We start from the raw sequence: 13,984 nt of genomic DNA on the forward strand, positions 1-13,984 counted from the left end.
GTTGATTTAATTCTGCCCTGAAATATCAGATTCTGTCACTGCCCCAGATCTATATTTTTATCTGAAGACATGCAAGTCACCCAGAAAAAACATGATACTGCCCAAGGGCTTGACCTGAGGCAGTGAGAAGCAAGAGTTGCAACCACAGTGGCAGCTCCTCTCAGAAGGTAAAATGGCAAGATATTGAATATACAAATATATATGTATATCTCATGGATCTAAACAGTTGTAGTTAGGCATCCAAAAACACTGGATGTTGTACAAGGTTTTTATTTCACGCACCTCAACTTCCCTTACTAATGGAGTTTTGGTCTCACAGGGTGGCCTCAGAAAAAGCAGTTATTAGTCTTTCTGAAGCACTTGGACAATAAAGAGTGCTGCAGAACAGGTCAAATAAAAAAATCATTCTGGGTTCAGAGAAAGCTTTGATACTGTGCACTACAGGTATGCAAGACAGCAGACAAGCACTGAACAGAACACAATATATCAAACAGCAGTTCAGGAAAGTAACATCAGCTTTTATGTGTTGTGGCTGAGGCTGGGTTCTCTGGAAGAAGTCTGCTGATGCTGCTGCCATAATATTTATGTAAAATGGGTAGGTACGTATCTACAGTGCAATTTTAGCATTTTCTTAACTTTGAAAGTCTTGATTATATAGATATCTGTGTGTCATAAGTACAGAAGTTATGAACTAGCCATTCTGCAAAGTGTTTCCAGCCCCATAAAAGGCATATTGTATCAAATCAATAACTTGACTACTAAATAATATTTAACCATATTGATTTTGCTTTTGGATGTACTTCCCTGTTACCTCGTATCTATGCTATAATTGCAACAACCCTGTGACATTCCAAGTTGTGTTCAGGGTTTGCCTACTTGGCCTCCATTTGCCATGTAGTCTGGTCCTCTTCTCAAAACTGATCTTAATGTATTTGTAACAAAATGAAAGATTCCACGGCCATCACTAAACATCGGTAGCAAGACATCCACTTGTCTGATGAACTAATCATGTAAAGGGAACAAATTTTCCCTTACACAAAAGTTAGATGCTTGATTAATAGCATAAGGCAAAGCTCAAAAGCAGCTCACCAGAGCTAATAACTACAAACAGATGGGCAAAAGCCAAGAGCAGGAAGTGTGCATAGCTTTGATTCTTTCTCTCTGCACCAACATCAGTGCAACTGATGGCAAATCAACACAATTCACAAACACTCATTGGTCCAACACCCATAGCAACCCTCTCGGTTGAATTGTGGTCTATTCTGTATTGCAATCAAGCAGCACTCTCCCAGTCATAGTACGAAAAAATTATAAACTCAGGAATATCAGCTAGTAGGCCAAAAACCAGTCTGAATGTATGCCTGAACCTGAAATTTCCATATCAAAAAGTAGATCAAATACACTTGGAATGTTTAAGCATGACCAGTTTTAAGTAGTCTAGAAATAAAGAATTATCTTGGAAAAGCCACATAAATATGAGAAGAATTTATTTTCACTAATATTTCTCTGTTAGTGTCGGAGTTGGTCTTCACTGCTACAGACATTTACAGCTAAGCATTATGAACAGTAAAATTCATTTCAAGAGTGGTACATTCCTAAATAAAAAATTTCTTTTTTTTTTTTGCCACTTTCCATGCATAACAGTTTAATTTCTTTGAGAAGCCACACTGAACCATCTAACACACAGTGAGATTTTTAGGATATCTTTAGCCCTGCTCCATTCCTTACTGATTTTTAATAAAGGAAATCTGACATGTCCACTTTTTTTTCCAAATTATTATTTAGTAATAGTGTTATTTAGAGATGTAACATTTCTGGATATTCCTGTTCCATTATCATTTATAGTCAGCACCAACTTCCTTAAAAAACACCACCACCACGTTACAGAAAAGAAATCCTTTTTCTGAACTGAAATTCAGAATGCCCATCATCGTGATAAGTGCAAGACACACTTAGTTCAAATATCTGGTGCTGAAGCCAAGCAATCAGCAGTGCATACATAGGTTGCTAAACAGGCCTATGGGATGATGACATGGCTACTGATGAACTTTTGCTTCAAAATACCTTTCAACCTATGTCTAACCCTGGCCTCCTCTTGTCCCACAGCAATTGAAGTTCCACAGTATATTTCTCCTGGGCTCCTTGCTCCATTTATATTATATTTGCAGCTTCATAACTTCATCTCATCTACTCCATTCACAGTTTTATCAGCCCTTATCTCCTGTAATCTTTCTTCCTAAAAAAGAGGGAAGACCCTATCTTATCTCTCATGAGAAAGTCACTGCCAAAGCATTATAGTTATTCTGTCCAATATTCTTCTTCTAATTAGTATAACTATTTCCACAACCCTGAGTATTTGAGTACAGAAATATTAATTAGTTTGTTTACAAATAGCAAGTTTCATACTGTTGTAATAATTCTATCTTATTCTCTCCTCAGTTTGGAATGCCTGAATCTGCTGTGATTGTAGAAAAACTGTGCATGAACGGATCTCACTTCTTGGTAAGCAAATATTCTGTAAGAGCTATCATGAAACCATATCTCAGTTTGAGGATTGTATTCCTTACAGTGCCAGGAAACAATCTGAAATTTTCCTTCTGTATACACACTACATCAGTTGCTCTGGTTTTGCATTTTAGTGGATTGATTTACACCTTTGACTCAAGGAATCTCCCTACACAAAAGAAATCGCAGCCAGCCCTTCCCCTGCTCCAGAGAAAGGGCAGATATTTAGTATCAGCCACTAGTACACAGGCGTGTCAGGGAACGTCTCATGAAATATTACTTGAAGCAGGTTGGCAGCTTTTTTAACAATAGACATGTTTTAAAGCCATTGTTTATGTAAAAGCTTTTTCATAAAACCTGCATGATTAAGGATATTTACCAGTACAGACTTCTACATAAATTTTACAATAAAAGTTTAGAGATATTGGAAAAAATGTCTGAAAAAATCTGGTAACTTTCTTTCTTGACCTAGGTAGAATTTTTTTGCATAACAGTGTGTTTAATTGATTTCAACTAATTAGAAGACACAAATAGAATAACTCCTTGAACTGCAGCAATTCCAATACCACTAATTCCAGCTATTGAAGCAAAAGTTCCTTGAGATCTATTTTAAAGGTAGAATTGTTGTTATGGTGTATTTATGCAATGCAGAGATACTATGTTTGCTTGGCAATTCATTGCTCAACAAAGCTATTTCCTGGGTGCATCAGGAGTTTTACCTGCTGTTTATGCTATCAAGGGCTTCAGTCCTGCAAAGTGATTCATTCATTAGACCACAGGTGCATGCATGGCCACAGTAAAATTGGGTTTTACTAAAAATTCATGCTAGCACAGTAGGGCTAACAAAGCTGTAAATACAGACTGATTCCTGTCCCATTCACCCATTCTAAACTGAATCACTAAAGGTGCTGTAGTCTCCATTGCTGGATGAGAGGCAGTGAAGTTAAACCTAAGGGTGGTTGTGTTTTCTTCTTGTGCCTGCTGCAAATAAAGCTGTAAGCAGCAGTGGACAGCGGATCTGAGAAGTAATTTCAGATGTTACTGGTAACCTATTCAAAACACAAGTGAAACAAGCAAGGAGAACAATGGATGATCTTTGGTGACAGTCTGCAATACCAAAAGCAGTATGACTAAAAATGAAAGCATTTGCTAGTATGTTCTCCAAACTACACAGGCTGTTCAACATGTCTTTAAAGATTATTTTGCTCTGCAGAAAACATGACATTATACATGTGATACAATGAGCATCATCCATTTTTTATGTCATTATAGAGAAAATGAGACAGGTCTCACACACTGTCAGAAACCTTACTACAAATTCCATTGAATTGTTCAGTAGCATTGTCAACATAATAAATCTGTATGCTTGAAACAGAATTATTTATGACAATACTTTTAAAAAAATTATTCAAGAACCTATATTTTGCTATCATTAATAGTATTATTTGAGTAACTCTAAGATACTGTTCTCCTATGTACAAGCTAATATGTATGCTAACCTGTAAGTAATGAAGTCAACAGCCAAGGCTTTTATTTTAAGCTCCTAGCCAAATACACAAGAAATCCATATTATACCAGGAATTAAATGTTCCTTCTCTGTTACAAAGTGTGGTTTAGAAATCACACCCTTAGAAGATCCACTTTAATATCTGATGGAGTAATCAGATGCCTAAGGTACACTTTTCCACTCAGAAAAATGGGAGTTTCTGTCTATGTCACCTACAATGTGATTCCTTCATTGGATTTACTGGTTTGTGTGGAGGTGTCAAGAACTCCAAAATTCAAAAAATCCTCATGCTGTTATTTTGTGTATTTATTACCTTTTGCAAGAACCCAAGGTCTGGCACTTCAGTTTAAGATTTCCTTCCACTGCTGTTTGCAAAGCCTAAACAGAAGCTCAATATCACCTTCAGACACTGAGCTCAGAGTTATTAAAGTTGGCCATCTATTGCTAGACAGCAGTGAACAAAAACCCAAACCCAAAACAAAAAAACCCAAAACCCAAACAAATAAAAACAAAAACCCATAAAACAAAACACTTGAGCAAGCCTGATGCCATCTACAAAATAGGAGTGGCAGATTTACCTTCACATATTAATAACTTTTTAAAAGCAAATACACTATCTGCATGAGCACAGCGACAGTGTGAACACATGTAGAGCTCTTGATACATGTGCACTGTTTCTATATGTCTACCCAATGTTAGATTCATATTTAGATGCAGATCTGTTTGGATATGAGATCCATTAGGAATCCCTGGATAGAAAATTCCTTCTAGCCTGATGAAGAGGAAAGCAGCTCTGTGGTATCTGCCATGAGAACACACTGAACTTTCCCCCGCCACACATTCAGAGAGGCACAAGTTACTGTTTACCTTTCCACGGGCTGAAAAATTGTCTTCCATCATGAGTGTTGCTGCAGAAGGCACACCACAGTGCCTCTAAAGGCTGGCATGACATCCCAAGGGGAGCCATCCTCATGCCTACCAGCAGCTCTTCACAGTTCTCAGACAAACCCTTCTCACTGTAAAACTCCTTCAGCCTGCCCCAAACCTCCGCTATGGAAATAACACATGAAGCATATGCAGCACAGGGATTCTGTAGCAGTGAGATCTGCCAAAATCCAGAGGCAGTGGCCCCTGGGGCAGGTGGCATACTGGCCCGCTGGTGCACAGCACTGGAAGGAACCTTGCCTGGAAAGAAACACGTGCAGCCTCGTGCTGCACTTGAACCATGGGATATAAATACCCACTAGATGTGCCTCTGTTTCCTGTGTGGTTTCAGCAGGGCACTCATCTTTTTAATCTTTCTAAAGGGGAATGTGGTCAAATGTTGGGGAAATGCTGCAGAAAGTAATTATTCTTAAAGCCTACCACTGAACTAATGAAAAACTTCTTAAGGGGCCATCCTGTATATGTCCTTTGCATAAAATGCAAATGACATTTTATTTGAAAGTGAATCAGATGAACTTATCAATACTAAGGTCTTTTTGAAGTTTAGAGTGTTCGAAGTCAAGTCATGCAGATATTATAGCCACAATATCTGTGATAAGTTAGCCACAACACCTTAAATTGATTTCACTGCTTTCAAAATAGAAATAATCAACATTTATATGGTCATTTCTTTGAATATTTCTTGTCTTTGAGTAGCTAAAAGACAATCACTTTTATGGTAATATTATAGTCCATTTTATAAACATACTGAATATCAAACTGAACTTTTATAGGAAACTAAATTACATGCATTTTATAAAAATTTATAAGTAATAGCTCTTCCTTTACACTTCTGTAGAATCTAAAAACACAAAAGGGTGGTATATTAGATGTGAATTGTACCATGCAGTTTCATTTTTCATCAATAGTACCATACTTGTGATAGTTACTCAATATGCAGATCACATCTGAGTGATGCTAATCTAGTCCTAATGTGCAAATCAGCATTTAGCCATAGCTGCATTGCACAGAGCATATTATATTCTCTCTTGCTTTTTAATGTCTGAACTTGCTACACTGTACTCCTGCTTTTCAGTTCCCTCTAAGTGTAGGTTGCTTCTTTGATGTTTTTTTTCAAATTATGTTTTGAATTCCCAGTGACAGATTGAAAAAGATACCAAAAAAATAGTGAAGTCTTACTTGAACTTCAGAACTGAAAAAAGGTAGACTTTCTTATAGGATTTGTATATAGAAATTTACTAAAAGAAATCTCAAACACAGCAAAATGGTCAGACATTGATTCTAAACAGCCTTCATGTATTTCTCCTTTCTTGCTTTTTCAAAATGCGTTTTGAATTGCATGGTTGGAATAGGAATGCCTTGGAGAGAACCAGACCCATGTTATTCAGCAATACTTTGCTGAGGATTTTTGAATAACATTTAGAGAACAGAACTTGTGTCTTCCTGTGGGAGATTTCTGACTCCCTGTCAGGGCAAAACACTGCCAGAGCTTGCCAGGTTCAACTCACGAGCCTGTCCTTTGACATTCATTTCTGTCAGCATTGCTACTGAGAAAAAGCAACTATTGTCTCACTTGGATGCTCACTTCCATCCCTGCAATGCAGAAGCAGCAGACAGGAAAGGACAGATACCACATCTGCTTTCTCCAGTGACCACAGCAACTACACACACCACAGCTAGTGTTCTGCTGCTGCTATTTGAAAGCTGCAGAGTCCCGCACCACTTTCCCCAGTTTCAGCTAAAAGTTTTTCCTAATGCTGAGAGTGGTAATTTCACAGCACAGGGTTGGGGAGTAGGTGGAAGGACAGATTAAAATTAGTTTGGGCTGCTTGGATATCTGTTAGGAAAAAAAGCTAACCAACATCAGGTTCTGTTCTGACATCCACCCCTGTACACTTAGTTTTACAAATGAAATTCAGACCATCAATGCCTTGAGTTTCCAGAGGAAGGGGGAAGGGATGAGAATCTTTTCTAGGTCTTGCATAAACAACAGAAATTAGACTTACTAAGTACATCTTTATAACCTAATTCTTCTGGGAAGGGGACAAAAAACTCCTGCAGTGTTTTGCCTGGGTATCAAGCAAGCATAGAAAGCTTGCATACAGGGAAGGTCAGAGAAATAAGGTGCAAGGTGCAGGTACTGCTGAGTCCTACTCTTGGGTTGGTTGTTGATAGCTTAATGCCACAAGTTCATAGCAAAGCTTTAATAGTATACTGCTTATCTCAGAAAGCCATAAAATGAGCTTTTTACAATCACACAAAACCTTAATAATAATGTTTTAGTGTATGTTGTGGTATGGTATGCTGTATGAGTGGAAGCAGCGTAGGCATTGTTTGTCCCACCTTTGGCAAATACTCAAGGTCACCACAGCAAAAAAACAACAATTGTTCACCACAGAAAAGTGATGTTACAAAAATACATATTTTCAGCTGCAAAATATGATTAGGCCACCTAGCTGTATTAATTTAATTGCATTTTTGCACAATTTCTATTCTTCTGCCGTTGCTTTCTCCTATTCACATTTATCTACCATCTGACATACACACACCCCTCACCTTTCCCCAATGCACTTAGTAAGGGCTGAGCCCCTCTTTGCTCCCTCCTATTTACATCTCCTTGCCTTAGGTGCCTTCCAACATCTAGTGCTTTGCTTCTGTTCTTTTAGCCAGGCTCCTCCTTCCCTTTGCTCCTTAATTGGGTTCTACTGGTCATGGACAGAAACTGCTCCTGCTGATATTTTTCATGGGTTCAGTCCTACAGGTTTTCCTTATTTCCATTCTTCTCAGATGTAGAGGTTTCCAGTCAGAGGCAGCAGAGGTGGTTCAGATATGAAAAGTACTTTTTCAGAAACACCTTAATTTCCAGGTATTTCTACAGGCTCACTTTCCAAATGAAGAGCCTGGATAATGGTAGGAGTTGGGCACCTTAAGAGCCTGATCTCTTTTATGCAAAGACAAGTGATCTCGGCACCTACCCCTATAGCAAGTGCTTTACAGACTTTGAAAACACGGTGAAAATAAAGCTGTTTAAAATGAAATTTTTTCAGGGCAGGTAGAAACCAAAAATAGTTTCTCCTCCAGGGAGATGGATGCAAAGCATTAAAACAGAAGGCAGAAAACGTAACAGAGCTGAGAAGTGCAAGTTTTGCCCCCGAGCAGTTCTTGCAGAGCGATGCAGTGGGGGCTGAGGAAAGGGACAGGTAATAACAGCTCCCTAAGTGGCCCTGAACATCATCGGCTGCCAAGTACAGATGGCTTTGGTTCTGCCTCTAACCAAAGAGCAAACTGTTTCTGAAAACAGAATTACAGTTACTTAATAGTCATTTCAAGAAGAGGAAAATGATAAGAACATACCTCAGAAAGGAGGTAAATGTTATTTAGCATATAAAATAACTAGACCTAGAGACCAGAGCTAAAAGGGAGATATTTTACAGCTTAGCACCTCTGCTACTTATCAATCATCTTCAATTAAGTAGTAAGGTCCAACGGCATTACATATTCATGTATCAACAACAAAGCATAAGGCAACTGTAAAGTAAAAGCAAAATTTGCATATTTATCCTTATTCTTCAAAAAATCCACAAAAAGATAAAGATGAAGATAGGTTACTAAATGTAGACATAATTTCTGAAACCTAGGGTACCATGAAGTTATGCATCATTATCTGGTGCATAAAAACACAAATTATTTTAGCTATTAATTTATTGGTTAAAAATATATAAATATTATAATGAAAACACTCAGAAGAAATTATTAGACTAAGATACAAAGTCAAACATCATTATCACCAGAATCCCATAAATGTTAGCTTGGAAACTGAATTTTTATCCAATCATTTTGAATTATTTTCCTGCCAAGCATTTTCAAATATCTATAATAAAACTGTTTAATGTCATAATCTAGCAATGTAATCGTGCAGTCAGAAATCCTGAGCCAGTGCAAAACTATTTATTGCAGGAGTGGTCCCGTAATTTTTTCTGTGACAGAAGAGCATGTCTATTCATATTCAAATTTTACTGCCAGAAATTATTTGAACATTTTTTTTGTTTTGCTTTATGCAGTAGCTGTGAATGATTGGAAGTGCATGCCTGCTTTGCAGTCTTTAAGCTCCAGCACACAACAATCCAATCAAGTTCTAAATGTCATGTTAGTCATAATTACATTAAATATAGATTAAAGAACTATCTTTTGACATAGGATTCTTTCTTCTTAAAGTTTACTGATAATTTTAAATGTTATTAAGTTCCGTGTACCTTTCAAGTTCAAGAAACATGAAAAAGAATGGAAAAGTTGTGGAAATTTTTAGGCTGTTGTGCCATAGTTTCCTTCTAATGTGGACTTTTTTAGCCCTTAGCTGAAAAGTAGGAAAACTCCACAGTCTCAGGCTTTGTAATTTTTCATTTCCTCCTGTTTCTAGTTTGTTCAAATATCCTATTTATATAAGCGCACTCCCTCTTTTGAGACAGTTTGTGATTTGAACAATCTTCATTTTGGTTGCTTTTGTACTCTTTCCTTCCTGAAAAATCAGAAGCTTTTACAACACATATAAGTTGCAACTTCAAAACACCCAAAATGCCCAGAATTATTAGTAATGTTTAAAAATCCAACCAGAAACTATAATCACTCTCCCATTGTTAAATACCAGCTGCTAACCATTTCAGAAATCTTCTAGCATCCCTAATCAGAAATTTTGTCCTTATGCTTTCACATTATCTGTTTCCAATACAAAGCTATAAACTCCTAATTCTCCACTCCTTATTTTATCCTTAAAGAGGCAGGTGAATGTGGGAAACTTAAATGTCAAGTACACTTTATCACTGTTTATTTTCTGTACAAGACTGATCCTACCAAAAAAACAAAAAAAAAAGGGGGGGGGGGGGCAGAAAAATAATCAGTAGCATATTGTAAGTATCATAAGGATTCTTTAATTTAGTTCTAAGTTTCAGTGAGCAAGTCCAACAGGAAATCTGCAAAATAGCTCAGAAATAGCAGATTTTCTCTTCTCCCAGTACATACTTATTAAAACTAGTTTTATATATATAAGCATCCGTAAGGGTGGACCCAGTTTGCCATTACATACTGATAGCTGCAGCTCCAGCCATGCAAAGCTACCAGACTAGACAATTACAGACAGCTTTCTCTATGTTTGACTAAATGCCACTGCAGGCACACAGCAGTTGGAAAGCATTAACCAACTGTGGCTCAAAGAAGCATTTGAGGAAGTTCTACTTCATGCTTTTGCATTGACAGAGAACTACACTGGGCCAGTGAGAACTTCCCAGAGATACAGCCGAGACAAGGCTACGTTTGTAAGATGGGTGCTGTCCCTTGCTGGCAGAGTGGAAGAAAAAGTTTGGGAACACAGGTTTTGCAGGATCACTTGGCTTTTAAAATTTAAAATAATGTTTTCAAAGACTGAGAAAGAACTGAACTATTTGTTGGGAACACTAATAAATTTGCAAGTAGCATCTCCTTCTGTAAATACTGTTTCCTATGAACCCAAAATTTGTGGGCTCTTTTAAGAACAAAAAGAAATACTGGAAATTTAGTAATCATGTTACAGAAATGCCTCCATGACCCGACTAAACTGATACTTCTATCATTCCTTAGCATCACGGCAATTGAAAGAAGCTGACAATAAATTTGAAGCAGATGCAATTAAAGCCAGGAGTTCCCAAGGATAACCCACTCACACGGATTTAACTGTCTTGTTGGTGAGAAGGACCACAGAGCTCTCAACCTGATAGGTGTTTCTGAGAAAATAATTTTTTCTGCAGCAAAGACTAAAAGGCACCTGAATATTATCAATTCTCATGACAAAGCATAAGGAAGGCTAAAAATCAATGTTGTAGAGGAGTTTTTCCAAGAAAAGGACAACTCTCAGGGCTTTGTTGGCTTGGAAAGGTGAATGCATACAATTCCACTGAAAACATGAAAATCCTGTGAGAACCAGACAACATAGCAGGGAGAAGGGGCTCCTTGGGAATAGGCTGGGGAGAGAGAGCCTGAACTTTTAAATTGTTTATTTCTACTGGGTTTAGAAAGTAAGGACTTCATCAACTTTAGGTAAAAACAGGATTGTATTAAATATAGCTGGCTGTAGGGTAAGTTTCTATTCCATACAGAGGGAACCTGGAAAGGCCCCAAATATTAACATGGTACTTGAAGCAGTGGGTGATGGTAGCACCAAAATGAGCTGTTTCCAAGGAGATATATTTCAAGCTGCTATCAGTTAAAGAACTAACTGGAGTCCTAATTGGAGAAATGAAAGATGCTAGAAATAATTCTAAATAAAAAATTAAAGCAGCTTTAATTAAAAAAAAAAAAAAAAGAGAGAGAGAGAAAGGACTATCCTTTTTTCCAGCACTATCTGTCTGGATACTGCTACTACAAAGCTACTAAATGTAAAGTGACATGAACTAAAGCAAACCATGTAGACTGTTACTCCCACCAGGACATCCACCGGGATGTTATGTGAGGATGATTATGCCAGGACAGTTCTGTTGGTAAATTTTTCACACAGACACGCTTGTAGCTTAAGAACTAGATATAACCCACAACAGCCTGAGCACATTTTGCTAATGCTGACTGAGCTGTTATGGCTGTATGAAAATCCATGAAGTCTGCAATGCAAATTTATAGAAATTAGAAACACTGAGGCAGAAAGACCAAGCTACCAAGTGTCAGGGGGTTTCCCTCAGTAAAATGAAGCCATTCCTGTTTTCTTTTACAGGATGACATCTGCTCTGAATAAACGTGATGCTAAGGGGAAGAAAATAAAAAGGCAAACAGGAGAGCAACACCAAATTTGTAGATTGCTACAAATGTAATGACTGCTACATTTCAGTGCAATATTATCTTTAATTTAAAATGATCAGCACATGACTTGTAGAACCTGTCAGCTATCAGCACACTGCTAAGAGCAAAGAAAGCTTCCAGCCATTGCTAGCATGGCTCAGAGGACACTATTAAATATTTATCAACCTTCCCATATCTAAAAACTCATGGAATTTACTCACATTAAAAAATAAAAACAAAACAAATGCAATTGCAGAGATCTTTCATTAATGAGTTTTCCCAGTGCCAATTCTGTGCATAAGCACAGGCTCGACCATTAGGGAATCCGGCTTGAAGTTTGGGTTGCATTGCTGGGAAACCACATCACACACTGGTGCTCAGGAAGAGGCACATTGGAAAGAATTTAGAATTCCCAGCGGTCCTACAAAACCAGTGTTTAGAAGAATAAGAATTTCAATCATTTCATGTATTTTAGGTCTCTGGAATACTAAAAACTATCCAGAATTCACATCAGTGTGGCAAATGCAGAAACATAGTTTCTATTTGTAGGGTACTTGGTTTCCTGTGGGGACTATTACCTGCAGCATTTGACTTTGTATTAGTAAACAAATAGGCACAAAGTTCCTATGAAGGATATTTTAAATTGTTTATTAATATTCTTGAGACCTGCTGTAGAATGTTTTTATTTTGTTTTGTTTTTGGTTTTCTGTTTATTTCCTCCACTCCTCCTGTGTAGCTGGGTTTATTCATTTAAGAGTTCAACTATTTTGCCCCTTGATACTTGATTCAATTTACACTTTTAAAAGGTGTTATTGTTTCCATCCATTGCAACATAGTCCTTGAAAAGCATAAGGTTGAGAACTGGTAAAACTACAAATGCCCACAGTTGATTTGTCATGCAATGACCCTGGTAGAGTAAAAACTTGATTTCCCATTAAACTTATTTAAATGTCTCAGTAAACTAGAACATCTGATCAGCATAATACAAGTAGGTAGGGTCCTTAACTGCCTGAATGTAGGATGAGAGATGAACAAGTTATAGAGCTTTTTTGATTAAAAAAAGTATACAGACATTAGATTACAAATGTATATTTACCTATAGCCAATGACCTGTTTCACTCACTCAGAACTACTCAAGGTAAATGTTGACATTTGCCCTTAATCCCTAGTTTCCTGTGAAGGGGGAAATGCAATGCTTCATTTGTGCATTAGACTGTCTGGGTCCTGCAGTATATAAAAATCAGATTAGAAAAATGTCTATATGTGCCAGCAATGCATTGGTAAGTGAAGGGGACTCTTCACTAGAACAAATAAACCAACCAACCTCAAAAACTCAATCTCTTACCTGAATGTTTTTGATTCAGGTGGTTTCAGAGTATCTGAAATGCATCTGTACAAACACAGCACTGAATTTTAAAGAGGCGGTGGGGGGGGGGGAAGGCAAATAATTACTGTAAGAATGAGGGTATCATCCCCAAAGCCTGGGGTTATATTTGGTCATATATACACTCTCTGAACAGAAAGTCCTCTACTGACAAAACTTCAGTCTTTTTTAGAACTGTACCATGCATTATTTATGGTGTTATCGTTTCTTCCTTTTCCCTGTCCAATTAAGTATTCTTGAACTTTACAGTGTAGTGCTACATTTTCTGTTGGGTCTTGAAGGATTTTTGTGGCTGTGCTCATGAATAAATTCAGGAACATAAGAAACTGAAGAACTCAACAATTAGGTCATAGGATTTTTTTTATATTTTCCTATGTTTTTCATCATAACACACAAACCAGCACATTGGTTGCAAATAGGAGAAATATCCATTTTGGCAGCACAGATAAAACTGGTATAATCAGACATTGGCAGACAATACCTGGATTTCCACAGCATAACATGAAGTTGAAAGTCAAGAGTTTCTTGAATATGATTTTGCCTTTGTTGAGCTTCAGCTTGAAGTAACCCCTATTCATGAATTTTAATCAGCTACAGCCAAACAGAGCCACTTTTGTCATGTTAAACGGTACCCAGATTCACAGATACTCTGCATAAGCTTGGTTATCAGTCAGAAGGTCAACAGCTATCCCAACATCCATCATCTGAACACTGTGCATGCTCACATACACATCTGAATGAGCTGCAGATTCACTTTCTCACACAGAGAAAATAATGGAAAGCAGAAGTCATTTTAGAAACATCTTACAGCGTGAAATGCTACAGTCTTTTACTCGGCAGGTAAT

The 13,984-nt window shown here is 37.4% G+C and overlaps 1 protein-coding gene across 3 annotated transcripts in view; it reads left to right on the forward strand.

Moving 5' to 3' along the window:
- Window positions 1-13,984, forward strand: part of BLNK (B cell linker) — a 100,594-nt gene that overhangs the window by 6,378 nt on the left and 80,232 nt on the right. For all 3 annotated transcript variants that reach the window (XM_050337848.1, XM_050337839.1, XM_050337894.1), the window contains exon 2: window positions 2,440-2,502. In XM_050337848.1, the coding sequence (XP_050193805.1) occupies window positions 2,440-2,502 (63 nt within the window). The remainder of the gene's footprint in view (window positions 1-2,439; window positions 2,503-13,984) is intronic.

Source organism: Myiozetetes cayanensis, unplaced genomic scaffold (genome assembly GCF_022539395.1).
Source record: "Myiozetetes cayanensis isolate MyiCay16 unplaced genomic scaffold, myiCay2020 scf10, whole genome shotgun sequence".
NCBI classification, from domain to species: Eukaryota; Metazoa; Chordata; class Aves; order Passeriformes; family Tyrannidae; genus Myiozetetes; species Myiozetetes cayanensis.